This window comes from Nerophis lumbriciformis, linkage group LG27, assembly GCF_033978685.3.
Source record: "Nerophis lumbriciformis linkage group LG27, RoL_Nlum_v2.1, whole genome shotgun sequence".
Lineage (NCBI taxonomy): Eukaryota > Metazoa > Chordata > Actinopteri > Syngnathiformes > Syngnathidae > Nerophis > Nerophis lumbriciformis.
This window is the reverse complement of record NC_084574.2, coordinates 17,806,043-17,819,564: the sequence shown is the minus strand read 5'-3', so window position 1 is coordinate 17,819,564 and position 13,522 is coordinate 17,806,043. Positions and strand designations below refer to the sequence as shown.

The 13,522-nt window shown below is 37.9% G+C and overlaps 1 protein-coding gene across 3 annotated transcripts in view; it reads left to right on the top strand.

Moving 5' to 3' along the window:
- add3a (adducin 3 (gamma) a) overlaps positions 1-13,522 on the top strand; it is a 357,656-nt gene that overhangs the window by 273,862 nt on the left and 70,272 nt on the right. For all 3 annotated transcript variants that reach the window (XM_061922748.2, XM_061922749.2, XM_061922752.2), the window contains 2 exons: positions 1,916-2,067; positions 6,167-6,247. In XM_061922748.2, the coding sequence (XP_061778732.2) occupies positions 1,916-2,067; positions 6,167-6,247 (233 nt within the window). The remainder of the gene's footprint in view (positions 1-1,915; positions 2,068-6,166; positions 6,248-13,522) is intronic.

Below are 13,522 nucleotides of genomic sequence, written 5' to 3'. Positions count from 1 at the left end.
GAAGTCTGGACCTCAACTCATAGAGAAGTTTCTTAAGCGCACAAATTATGACTAAAGTAGTGAAGCTGTATTTTATTAGCACTATAATTTTATTGACAGTTTATTTAAAAAACATGAATATGGATATTATTAATTTATTTAGAATGTATGTTCATTTATTTTTTTGTTGTTTTTTATGACTCCCTTTTTTGCAGTGTATTTGATTACTATATTTTTTATGTAATCAGCCTGACATAAGCCTTGAAAGTAATATTTGTGATTAACACATACTTTCATATCATTTGACAAGGTTGTAAACTGCAAGGAGGTTAGATATAATTATTGAATATGACTAAAATCAGGAGTAAGATGACTAATTCCTTGTTAATATTTGAGTGGGCCGCGGGCCCCTCTCTAGTGTAAAAAAATGGGCCCCTAGGTCAGACAGGTTAAGAACCACTGGACTACATAACATGAACTGATGGTTCTATGGTCGAAATAATGCGTAGATTTTGCTGTAAAGACTTATCTTTAAGCCACTTTTTGGCTGCCTCTAAAAACGGTTTGTTTTGAGAGGCGGAGTTGTTAGATGCAAATGAAGCCCTCCTTACCACTGCCCCCAGAGTCTTGTTTTTTTGTTGTTTTGATAAGACTATATGCAATATGAACACTTGTGATCGCCACCAGCCATCTAATTTTGACTTGACTTTCACTGCAACACAACATCCCAAATGATATAGCGATACCAGCGGCACATTATGTTACGTTGTCAGCTCAGGGATGAGACGATGCGGGCGGAGAGCGAGACGAAGGAAGCCAGGCTGCAAATGTGCTACTATATGCTGGCTAAGGTTAAACTTCTACCAAGTCTTTATCGCTCCAGTGCTAAATTCTGGACAAATACATGTGTATATGGACCATAAAATGCTTTTCTATTCTATATTATGTTAATATTTTCACTGCCACTTGTAAACATTAAAGGCTCAAGCTCAAGCTATACACAATAAGCTACGTTATGAGCGACATCGCAAAAGTAATATGCATTATAATACTAAACACACTAGACACAGATCCAATTAAAAGTAAATTTTAGGAAAATCATTCTTTATTTTGCCGGAAGCTGATGACACTATTGTCTTACATTAGAAGGCTAAGCTAGCTACACATCAAATCATACTAACATTGCTAACATAGCATTCACACATTTTTAACCTATTATTACTTACTGTTTCATTGTCTCCTCCATTGCCATAAATAGTAGCCACGGAGCCCGCCATTAAAGGTATTTTTTAGGAAAATCCATCTTTTTGTGAATGTTTGTGATTGAAGCAGGACTCTTCTTTGCACGCACTCGAAGTGACTTTTTAAGAGTTGAAGGCACATTGCCAAAAATCATAAAAGTTCAAAGTGAGGCACTTTTTACTTGACCCTGAAAGTTGGTGTAGTGACTTGAGCTGGTTAAAGCAAACCAACAAAAGAGCATTTTCTTGATTGGGTTTCATCATGGAGACGATGTGGCACATGAATTAATGGCTGACTCGCGTAAGGATCAATCCATCCATCCATTTTCTACCGCTTGTCCCTCTCGGGGCCGCAGAGGGTGTTGGAGCCTATCTCAGTTGCAAGGATGTTTGGGTAAATTTCTACAATATATGGATATTCCGCTGACGCCATAGGTAAGAAAACGTCACAATTGGAGTAAATTTCAATCTGACTGTTTGGAGGAACTATGAAGGAAGTCAAGATTGTTTTATAAATATCTCCACAACGCCTCTATGGTTTAATTTCACATTTCTGGGACGTATGCAGATCCCAAATATACTTAAGCAGGTACCAGTCGGTAAGAAAAAATGGTTTTGCATAATAGGTCCACTTTAAAGGAGATTTATAGACTTAACGGTTTGCATGTGTGTTTGATTCTTGATTTTCTGTTCAGGTTTGGGGATGGTGACTCCCATTAACGACATGTACGGCGTGGATCCAAGCACCATGGTGAAAGGAGAGAAGCTGACCCGCTGCAAACTGTCCAGCCTCTACAGACTGGTGGACCTGTTCAGTTGGGCCCACTCTATCAGCTCCTACATCACCGTGAGGCTCTAAAAATTAAGCTATTTTTAACCACAAAAGGCCATTTACAGGAAGATACAGTCAAACCTCGGTTTGTTTTCGTAATACGTTCCAAAACGTCCGACAAAGAAAAAATATTATGAATACCAATGCAATTTTTGCCATAATAATTTATTCTAATACAATGAATTTGTTCTAAACCGAATAATATAAACACAGAACACACAGTAAAGGGAATCATTTTAGTTTAACACATAGAAACCAATGTGAAGCAAATAAAAGTTAGGAATAAATGAGATATATGAATATTTTAACATAACTTGACCTTTTTTAAAGACTCTTGTTGGTGAAGAAGTTAAAGGGGAACTGCACCTATTTTGAAATGTTGCCTATCGTTTACAATCATTATGAAAGACATAGCGACAAATTGGATTTCTTAATGCATTCTCAATATTAAATAAAGGTAAACAGAAGTCCACTTACATCGGAGCCATAGGGAGCTCCACTATTTCTCCCATAAAATTTAATAAATCATCATCATTGGGTTTCAGGCCTCTCTCTCCGGTCTTCTCTGTTGTCCGCCCTATGTATGAGTTCTATATTATTCATATTTCCGATAAAATGTCTTAGGCTGTTGATATATGTTGTCGACCTGGATCTTTCTTTCCTACTAGTTTTCCTGTTAACATCAGTTTTTCTCATCTGATCCAATAAAGAACTATTCAAAAAGTGCCAACAATACTCCATTTACATTTCGTGACTTGATTATTAACCAAGTATTAGTGATATTGTTATTATAAGCGCTAACGCAGTCAAACTATTTTAGCTGCGACGTGATCACTACTGTGTGTTCCTATGTTTACATCATCGAGTGGTCTGCTGCTTCCTCGCTTCCTTGCTCCCTGTAAGTTTCTTATAGATCATAAATCATGCCTTACCTGAAAAGTTGATGGCTGAGGATATAATCTGACAAGTTGGCACACTTTGACAGCCATTTAGGACCTGGAACTGGCGAGATCGACACGGAAACTGCTTGTGATTTATTTTGCAGCCCTTTAATAAAGAAAAAAAAAAAAAAAAAAAAAAGAGTCAACAGTGCGTTAGATTCTTATTTGGACACTTGTTTCCATAGAATGATAAGCGGGTGAACAGGCTAGTTTGTTACTTCCCGTACAATAACTTAGACGGTACAGTATAAGAAAGTATATCAAAACGGACAAAGTTTTAGTTAAATACACAATCATGCAAAAAGTAGGGCGTGCCAAGGTTTAACTGTCCTGACCCATTGCATTGACAAGTAAAGAGTAAATAATGTAAATAATTCAATGTGATTATCTTGTGTGATGACTGTATTATGATGATAGTATATATCTGATAGTATATATCTGTATCATGAATCAATTTAAGTGGACCCCGACTTAAACAAGTTGAAAAACTTATTCGGGTGTTACCATTTAGTGGTCAATTGTACGGAATATGTACTCCACTGTGCAACCTACTAACAAAAGTCTCAATCAATCAAAAAAAGTGATCATATACTCTGCATTAGAATGTATACTTGCACAATCCCAATAGCATCCAACACAAGAGCAAGATTTTGTCTTAAAATATATTGATTTGGATATCAACTTGAATAGCAAACAGCACAGCGCAGGTTTTACTCCTCTGTTCTCTTGGTTCTCAATGCAAGTACATACAGTAGTACTGGTACCTGGAATTCAAAAATGTAATTAAATTCCTATTTTTTTTAATGGGTCATGTGCAACAAAGTTAAACTAGTACTAGTTGAACTACTTGACATAACCTACCTGACATAACCTCTAACCTCAGGCGTTTCTCACTTGGTAGAGGTCTTGATGCTACCATTCGATGGATCTTGTCAAAACATTAATAATTCAACAATAAACTTAATTATAATTATCTTTCGCAGACAGTACATTAGAACCACTCTGCATCATACTGAGATTGATAAGATACACTTGTGTCTCATAGTGCCTTTTAAATGTGAGCATCTTTTTGCAAGGGCAATGTATTGATCATCATCATTAGATTGTTCAGGTGTACATACTTGTGTGACCATTTAAAGGGTCTGTTTGCAACCTTTAAAGAGGAACATTATCCAGTTTCAGAAGGGTTAAAACCATTAAAAATCAGTTCCCAGTGGCTTATTATATTTTTCGAAGTTTTTTTCAAAATTTTACCCATCACGCAATATCCCTAAAAAAAGCTTCCAAGTGCCTGATTTTAACCATCGTTATATACACCTGTCCATTTTCCTGTGACGTCACATAGTGAAGCCAACACAAACAAACATGGCGGAAAGAACAGCAAGCTATAGCGACATTAGCTCGGATTCAGACTCGGATTTCAGCGGCTTAAGCGATTCAACAGACTACGAATGTATTGAAACGGATGGTTGTAGTGTGGAGGCAGGTAGCAAAAACGAAATTGAAGAAGAAACTGAAGCTATTGAGCCATATCGGTTTGAACCGTATGCAAGCGAAACCGACGAAAACGACACGACAGCCAGCGACACGGGAGAAAGCGAGGACGAATTCGGCGATCGCCTTCTAACCAACGATTGGTATGTGTTTGTTTGGCATTAAAGGAAACTAACAACTATGAACTAGGTTTACAGCATATGAAATACATTTGGCAACAACATGCACTTTGAGAGTGCAGACAGCCCAGTTTTCATCAATTAATATATTCTGTAGACATACCCTCATCCGCGCTCTTTTCCTGAAAGCTGATCTGTCCAGTTTTGGAGTTGATGTCAGCAGGCCAGGGAAGTTAGGGTCGATATTCTTCTCTTGATCATCTTCGGTGGTATAAGGGACGGTGTGAGCCAAGACATCCAGGGTGTTTAGCTCGCTCGTCTGCGGGAACAAACTGCCGCCATTGCTTGCCGTGCTACTGAGGTCCTTTGTCCCTGAATTGCTCACACACTCCGGCAGATTCAATGGGGGTCTGGCGGCAGATTTCTTTGACTTTATCGTTGGAAATTCATCTGCTTTGAGTGTCGCAGGATATCCACACATTCTTGCCATCTCTGTCGTAGCATAGCTTTCGTCGGTAAAGTGTGCGGAACAAACGTCCAATTTTTTGCCACTTTCGCATCTTTGGGCCACTGGTGCAACTTGAATCCGTCCCTGTTCGTGTTGTTACACCCTCCGACAACACACCGACGAGGCATGATGTCTCCAAGGTACGAAAAACAGTCGAAAAAACGGAAAATAACAGATGTTTTGTTCCTTCTTTATTATGCATTTTCGGCCGGTGCGACTTATACTCCGGAGCGACTTATACTCCGAAAAATATGGTAACTGTGTGATGAGTCTGTGAAATTAATACGCCGCTGTATGCTCAAAATGAGCTAAATACGTAAATATTAAATGTTATCATGAATGTGCCTGTTACTACATGACATACAAACTTACAGCGTGTATATAAAACTTTGATGGAGGTGTTTGGATGTTTTTAGAGCCCTTAGCAAACTTTTGAGAATGTTTATTTCCGAAATAGAATGCATAAAAAAAAGAAAAACGTGTGTGCGCTCGTCTTACACAGGGAATGAATGAATGAATGATAGGCAAAATTACAAAAAGGTGCAGTTTCCCTTTAAGCGGCGGCATAGAAGGCTCTATAAAATGAGTAAAACATCAATACAGTATTTGTTTTCCAATTTGTGTTGCAATCCTGTGATTTTTTTTTTAGATTAAGGTTACAAGGGAACACTGAAAACATTGACATGTTGTTCAAAAAAACAAAAGTTGATTCAATGTTATTGAAAAAAAAAAAAAGCCTTAAAACATTGCAACTTTCTGAAAAAGCTACCACAGATTCAGGCATTTTAGGCCACGACAATCACCAAAAAAAGCCTGTGAAATCCTAAAGGGAAGGACTAATTGTAACATAAGGTAGCCAGTAGTGTTCTTTTTATAATTGTTGGTTTATTTTTATTCTACTTTGAGCAAGTTGCAAACAGCCCCTTAATTGTGAACACTTTCAGTAATACAATAACAAAAATATTTTGTAATCGCTAGTTATTGAGTTGTTTTGGTAAAGCCAATTTAAAGTCAGATTGGAATTATTCATCCTTTTTTTTTCCTCTTCAAAGTGCCGAGTCAGCAAAGAGCAAGATCACATCCTCATCATCCCCAGAGGACTTTCATTTGCTGAGGCATCCGCATCAAACCTGGTAAGACTAAGTCCTGGACTCAACTTTCTGACCTCCTCCAAGAGTACTTTCTGTCTTTTGTGGACAAGAACTAAATCAGTGGTGAATGGATCTCTGTGAGTTATTGCTCAGTTGGACAAGAAAGGGCGTGTATTTTAAGAAATAATTAAAATCCCCCAAGGAATGAAACCAGGAATTCTTCTTTCCCTAGCTGTCCTTTGGGTAAACTTGCTTTTGGCCGTCCTTCAACTTGGCTGAACCACAGAAAATAGGCTGTTAATGTTAATAATTAACATTATTAAAACTGCTGTGACCTTCAGCGAGAGGAGTTTATGCATTTTTTTGTGGCTGCTTGAATAGTTCACTACCATAGTGACTTTTTGTAACGTCATTATAGTGAAAAACCACCATCCTATTATCCTTAGATTTTCTGGCTCACATGGTGCCTTTTGTCCCAAAATCCTGGAATATTGACACCACGGACTGTCTTTTTTGCCTTGTTTGCAGACAGCTAATAAAATAGCTTTCAATGCTTGACCTGATTTACTAAAGGTTTGCGTGTACTAAAACACGTGCAAACCTGATAGCACACGCAAAGCTGATCTACTAAATGTGTGCCAAGTGGATTGTGTTTGTTAAGTAAGCAGAATAAGATGTGCATTGTGCGTCTCTGTCTTCATTAATATGCAGAATATATGCTGATTAGCAAAAAGCCCACAATACTGGTAGGAGGAAATGGACATATAATTACTTTGCACGCTCAATGTGATTTATCAACACTCATCACCGTTTTGCCAGCACTATTTTGCAGTTTAGTTAGCACGTGTCAGTAGGATTTGCAAACTGACAGTTCCGTACACGGCTGGAGGATCAATGCTCGTGCTGCACAGACGAGAATCCTCCGTCATACGTGTGTGTCAACATTTGGACGGTCAGAAATAAATAATATTAGACATAGCGTCTATTCAGCAATTTCCTTTTATAATTTTGGTAACACTTCTTATTTTTATTTTATTTTTTTATAGATAAGATAAATAAATATTTTCTTGGATAAAAGGGAAAGTAAAACCATATAAAAAAATAATTACATAAGGGAGAAAAAAGAAGAAGAAAAAAAAAAAGTAATTAAATGAAAATGTTAGTGGACCAGCAGCACAAACAATCTAGTGTGCTTCAGGGACTGTGTTGTGTCCCTTGCAGAAGTGTTGTCCATGTTGTGGGAACCAGAATATTGATAGCAGAAAGAAACAACCCCTTTTGTGTGAGTGGGTGTGTATGAGTGTGAATGGGGGAGGGAGGGTTTTTTTTTTTGGGTTGATGCACTAGTTGAAAGTGTATCGTGTGTTTTTTTCTATGTTGATTTAATTTAAAAAAAACAAAAAAAACAAAAAACACTAGTATGGGGAACACATATTCACCATTAAGTAGTTGCTTATTAACATGCAAATTAGTAACGTATCGGCTCTTAATTAGTCATTAATAAGCACTTATTAATGCCTTATTCTGCGTGGCCTTATTATACAACCAGTAAGCCATTAACTAAGAGTCGTCCCTCATTAACCTCAGAATTATTGCTTATTAGTAACCCTAACCCTTATATGTTCCCCTAGTGTCCAAATAACTCAGAATGAAGTCTTTTTTACTTTAATAAGCAACTAATTAATGGTGAATATGTTCCCCATACTAAAGTGTTACCATAGTTTTAAAGCTGCGAGACGACTTATGTGGCTGATTAAAATGAATTAAATTGATGCGTTTTGGTATCTGCTGGCTAGTGATGTGAGGATCGATACTGAAATATCGGTACCGCCGATACCAGAGCTTAATGCTTTAATATTAAATCCAAATATCGATATTTTGGATACTTTAGTTCAGGGATGTCCAAACTTTTTCCACCAAGGGCTGCATACTGAAAAGTCAAAGAATACTGACCCATATTGATACTTTTTTTATTTAAAAATATTGCTAAAAACAGATATTGTGTCAGCTTTGTGTTATAGGACTGTCTTATTTGAAGAAGAAAAAAAAATCCTTACATGCTCTTTTTACTACATTTTTACTGTTGTTTTTTAACAATGTAAGAATAGAATAAAAAATAGTAATAATACAATTGTTTCCAAGCACTATGTCAAAGGGGTAATGACATTTGGTAAGACAAAGGGAGGGAATTTAAATTCAGCCTTACCACTAAAATGAGGGCAAATGAAAACCGAGGTAATACTGTACAAGAAAAAAGACAAGAGGGTATCAAATTGGTATCGATATCAACAGATTATGAAGCAGTATTGGACTTGCAAAAGTGATATTGAGTAAAATTTGTCTGTTCATAAACATTCTTTTTGGGCTTCCTAAATGTTTGTTTTAATCAAAGAAGTCATAAAACTACTACCTCACTAATATGTTGTCATGGTGATTTAATAGGAAACCTAACAAAATCCATCCATCAGATTTCCTGCCTAATAGAAAATTAGATTTACAAATGTTAAAATGTGTTTAGGCAGAGCCACAATTTGGGTTATTTGCATAATAATAGGAGGTATAAAAAAAGGAAAGAGGTCTGGAGGACATCTGGTTTAACTTTTGCACAGTCAAAGAGCTGAAGCTCCAAATGCAACAGTTGGTGTACTCAAGTCCAATTTTTTAATGCAGTAAATCTCTCACTCTCTGTGTGTGGAAAGATGCTGCATTTTAATGTTGTCCAATTCTCAATGAATAAAAAAGTGCATACCAAAATATTACATGCTATAATAATTTGTTATGACACAATTGTAAAGGGCTCTTAAATTGTATTGGCTTGTCATAGCCAAAGCTGTTATTTTGAGCTACTGAGTATGTTTGAAAATGTTAGGAACAAATGCTTCTGACTGAGACAAAATAATTTAAGAGGAAACTGCACTTTTTTGGCAGCACGGTGGAAGAGGGGTTAGTGCATCTGCCTCACAATACGAAGGTCCTGAGTAGTCGTGAGTTCAATCCTGGCCTCAGGATCTTTCTGTGTGGAGTTTGCATGTTCTCCCCGTGACTGCGTGGGTTCCCTCCGGGTACTTCCTCCCACCTCCAAAGACATGCACCTGGGGATAGGTTGATTGGCAACACTAAATTGGCCCTAGTGTGTGAATGTTGTCTGTCTATCTGTGTTGGCCCTGTGATGAGGTGGCGACTTGTCCAGGGTGTACCCCGATTGTAGCTGAGATAGGCTCCAGCGCCCCCCGCGACCCCGAAGGGAATAAGCGGTAGAAAATGGATGGATGGATGGACTGCACTTTTTTGGAATTTTGCCTATCATTCACAATCCTTATGCGAGACAAAAACACGTTGGATTCTAAATAGCTCACAGTACAGCTAATGGGGAGTCACCTATTTTGCCTGAAAATGATATATATATATATATATATATATATATATATATATATATATATATATATATATATATATATATATATATATATATATATATATATATATATATATAGGAACTACTTTTCTGGCTTAATGACACAGCGCCTTGCTCTTTACTCACAATATGTCACGACTTGGACTATGGCTTGGTTTGTTCTCCCGAGGTGCAAGTGAATTGGACCATACGTGGCGTGAAGGGGAATACATGATTTATTTAAACACTATAACTACAAAAAAAGTACAAACGAAAAGCGCACACAGTGGCGGAGAAAACGACTTGGCTATGAAAACAAATACTTGCACAAAGGCAGAAACTATGAACAACAAAAAACACTAACTGTGGCTTAATAAACAAAAACTTACTTGGCATGGAACCGGCATGAAAAAAGAGCAACAAGGGTCATAAGGGTGTGGAGAGTGTGCAGAAGCATAAATGCGGGGATGTCGTCAGAACGACAAACTGAAAACAATGAACTTAAATACTATAGACATGATTAACGAAAACAGGTGCGTGACTCAAAATGTGAAACAGGTGCGTGACGTGACAGGTGAAAACTAATGGTTGCTATGGTGACAAAACAAAAGTGCACAAAAAGTCCAAAAACAAAACCGAACATGACTAAAACAAAAACATGATCACACAGACATGACACAATACAATGTGATAGGATGACAATCTGTACTGACTGACAAACAAGAACAATCTTATGAACTACCACCAATAGAAATGATCTGTTAAGTATTATCCCACTGGTCTGTGTATATAACTGTGATAACAAGTACTACGTTCCCCATGTATCACAGTCAGTATCATGGTGACCCTACAACATAAACAGTTGTTGGTCTGGTCCTGCTGACCGAGGCGTTTATTTCGGTTGATTTTATGTACCGTATTTTTCGGCGCACCGGATTATAAGGCGCACTGCCGATGAATGGTCTATTTTTGATCTTTTTTCATATATATTAGGCGTACCGGATTATAGGGCGCATTAAAGGAGTCATAATATTATTATTTTTTTCTAAATGTAAAACACTTCCTTGTGGTCTGCATCAGTGGTCCCCAACCTTTTTGTAACTGCGGACCGGTCAACGCTTGAAAATTTGTCCCACGGGCATAAAAAAATACAATCATGTGTGCTTGCGGACTGTATCCCTGCAGACTGTATTGATCTATATTGATATATAATGTAGGAACCAGAATATTCATAACAGAAAGAAACAACCCTTTTGTGCGAATGAGTGTAAATGGGGGAGGGAGGTTTTTTGGGTTGGTGCACTAATTGTAAGTGTATCTTGTGTTTTTTATGTTGATTTAATTAAAAAAAAAAAAAAAAAAAGTTTTTATTTTTTTATTTTTAATTCTTGTGCGGCCCGGTACCAATCGATCCACGGACCGGTACCAGGTGGTTGGGGGCCACTGGTCTACATAACATGTAATGGTGGTTCTTTGGTCAAAATTTTGCATAGATTATGTTTTACAGATCATCTTCAAGCCGCTTTCCGACAGTCGCTTCAGGATGCGTAGTTTTTTGGGCGGTCTTATTTACGTCTTCTCCCCGTCATCTTTGTTGTAGCGTGCAAGGACGGGAGTGGAAGGAGTGTCAAAAGATGGAGCTAACTGTTTTAATGACATTCAGACTTTACTTAAATCAATAACGGAGCAGCATCTCCTCATCCGGAAACAACAACAATGCCGGAAATGTGTCCCGTGAAAAACCGTCCGACTTGAACTCTAATAACTAAAGTTCCTTGAGTGAATAATAAAACTCACTACACCGGTATGTTTTAGCGCTTTCATGGCAAGTTTACTGACAGATATAAGTAAGAACTTTACACTACTTTATATTCGAAATGGCAACAGCGGAGGATGAATGTCACATAACAAGAAGATAGAGTAAAAGAAGAAGTTTATCCACTATGGTGTCCGTACGGACTACAAAGGTGGACAAGCGCAATTTTTCAGGACTTCTACAGATCCTAAATACAGATCAGCAGGTACCAGAAGGTAAGAAAAGTTGCACTTGCATAATATTGCGAAACAAAACGCCAGATAATATGTCTTACTTTATACACACACCATAATAATACTTGTATGTTTAATGCGCCGACAATCGTTCAAGCGGTGCGGCTTCATAGCTTACCAAAGTCGTACTAAAACATTTGAGCGCCGTATGTAATGTTCTATATTTTCAATGGAACATTTAAAATGTTGGTGTTTACTTGAGACACACTGCAATCATAGTGCTGCCTACACTTATCTCTTATGTTTGACGGCCATCTACTGGTCCCACTTATCATTACACCATGTACCAAATAAAATAGCTTCGAGGTGAGTAAGCTCAACCAAACGTATTCTTTACATTAAGCGCACTGGTTATAAGGTGCACTGTTGAATTTTTAGGGAAAAAAGGATTTTAAGTGCACCTTATAGTCCGGAAAAGACGGTAGATAGAAAAAAGTTTCTACCATTGCAGAGTTTGTTAGCGCAAATAATTCTTCATCTGTTGTGATGCAGCCTCTTGGAGTCGTTCTCCCCAGATACATGTTTTCCATCAATGTAACGCCGTGTGCCAATCAGTGCTGCAGAAGGACTCGATTTCTGTCAGAATGGTTTGGCCAGCTCCACATTTACACCACCAAGTCATGCCGGTCCTGGCTTTCTCGGCCACCGTTTCACGCTCTCTTCTTGCCCGCTCAGCTTCTCCAACCAGTAGCTTAACCTCGTTATACTCAGACTCAAAATGATAAGTCACTGGATCTTAGTTTGTCCCAAAGTACTCACTTTTGTCTCTCATGCTTGACGTCTGTCATGATTAGGAGGAGCAAACACAGAAAGTGCTCTCTATGCTGTTGTTGTTAACGTAGTAGCATTCGTCGCTATGCGCTCTGTGAAATCAATGCTTAAAATGATTAAAATACTGTAAATATTGCATGTTATCATGAATGTGCCTGTTACTACATTACATACGCACTTAAAGCATATACCATTAATGGAGGTTTTTGAATGTTTTAGAAGACGTTATAAGTGAGATAGGTCAATCCCCATTACCTGTATTCTTAGCCGCCTCTTGCTAACAGTTTTTCAGCTATTTAGAATACACAGAAAATGGAAAGATGTGTTTTCTTCACATAAGGATTGTTGATGATGAGCAGTTCCCCTATAAAGCAGGGGTCTTTCATTGGGACGGTGTGGCTCGGTTGGTACAGCAGCTGGAGCAACTCATTTTAGATCAGGGGCCACACGGAGAAAAATCTACTCTCAAGTGGGACGGCATGGCGCAGTGGAAGAGTGGCCGTGCGCGACCCGAGGGTCCCTGGTTCAATCCCCACCTAGTACCAACCTCGTCATGCCCGTTGTGTCCTGAGCAAGACACTTCACCCTTGCTCCTGATGGGTGCTGGTTAGCGCCTTGCATGGCAGCTCCCTCCATCAGTGTGTGAATGTGTGTGTGAATGGGTAAATGTGGAAGTAGTGTCAAAGCGCTTTGAGTACCTTGAAGGTAGAAAAGCGCTATACAAGTACAACCCATTTATTTATCATTTAAGTGGGCCGGACTGGTAAAATCGCGGCACGATAACTTAAAAATAAAGACAACTTCAGATTGTTTTCTTTGTCTAAAAATAGAACAAGCACATTCTGAAAATGAACAAATCATATTTTCCGTTCATTCTATTTCCAATTCCGATTTTTACTACATATGGCTGATTTAAAAACAAGCAAAAAAAGGTTGATTTTCATTAAAATATTGCCATAAAATTGGATTTTGTGCTGTTTTCCTTTTATGGATTTGTATTTTTTCCAGATAAACACAAACATCGAATATATGTTCATCCAAAATGCAAAAATGCGTGTTTATCTGTGTGATGGCAAATTGAACTGGGAGCAGTATTTCAGCTT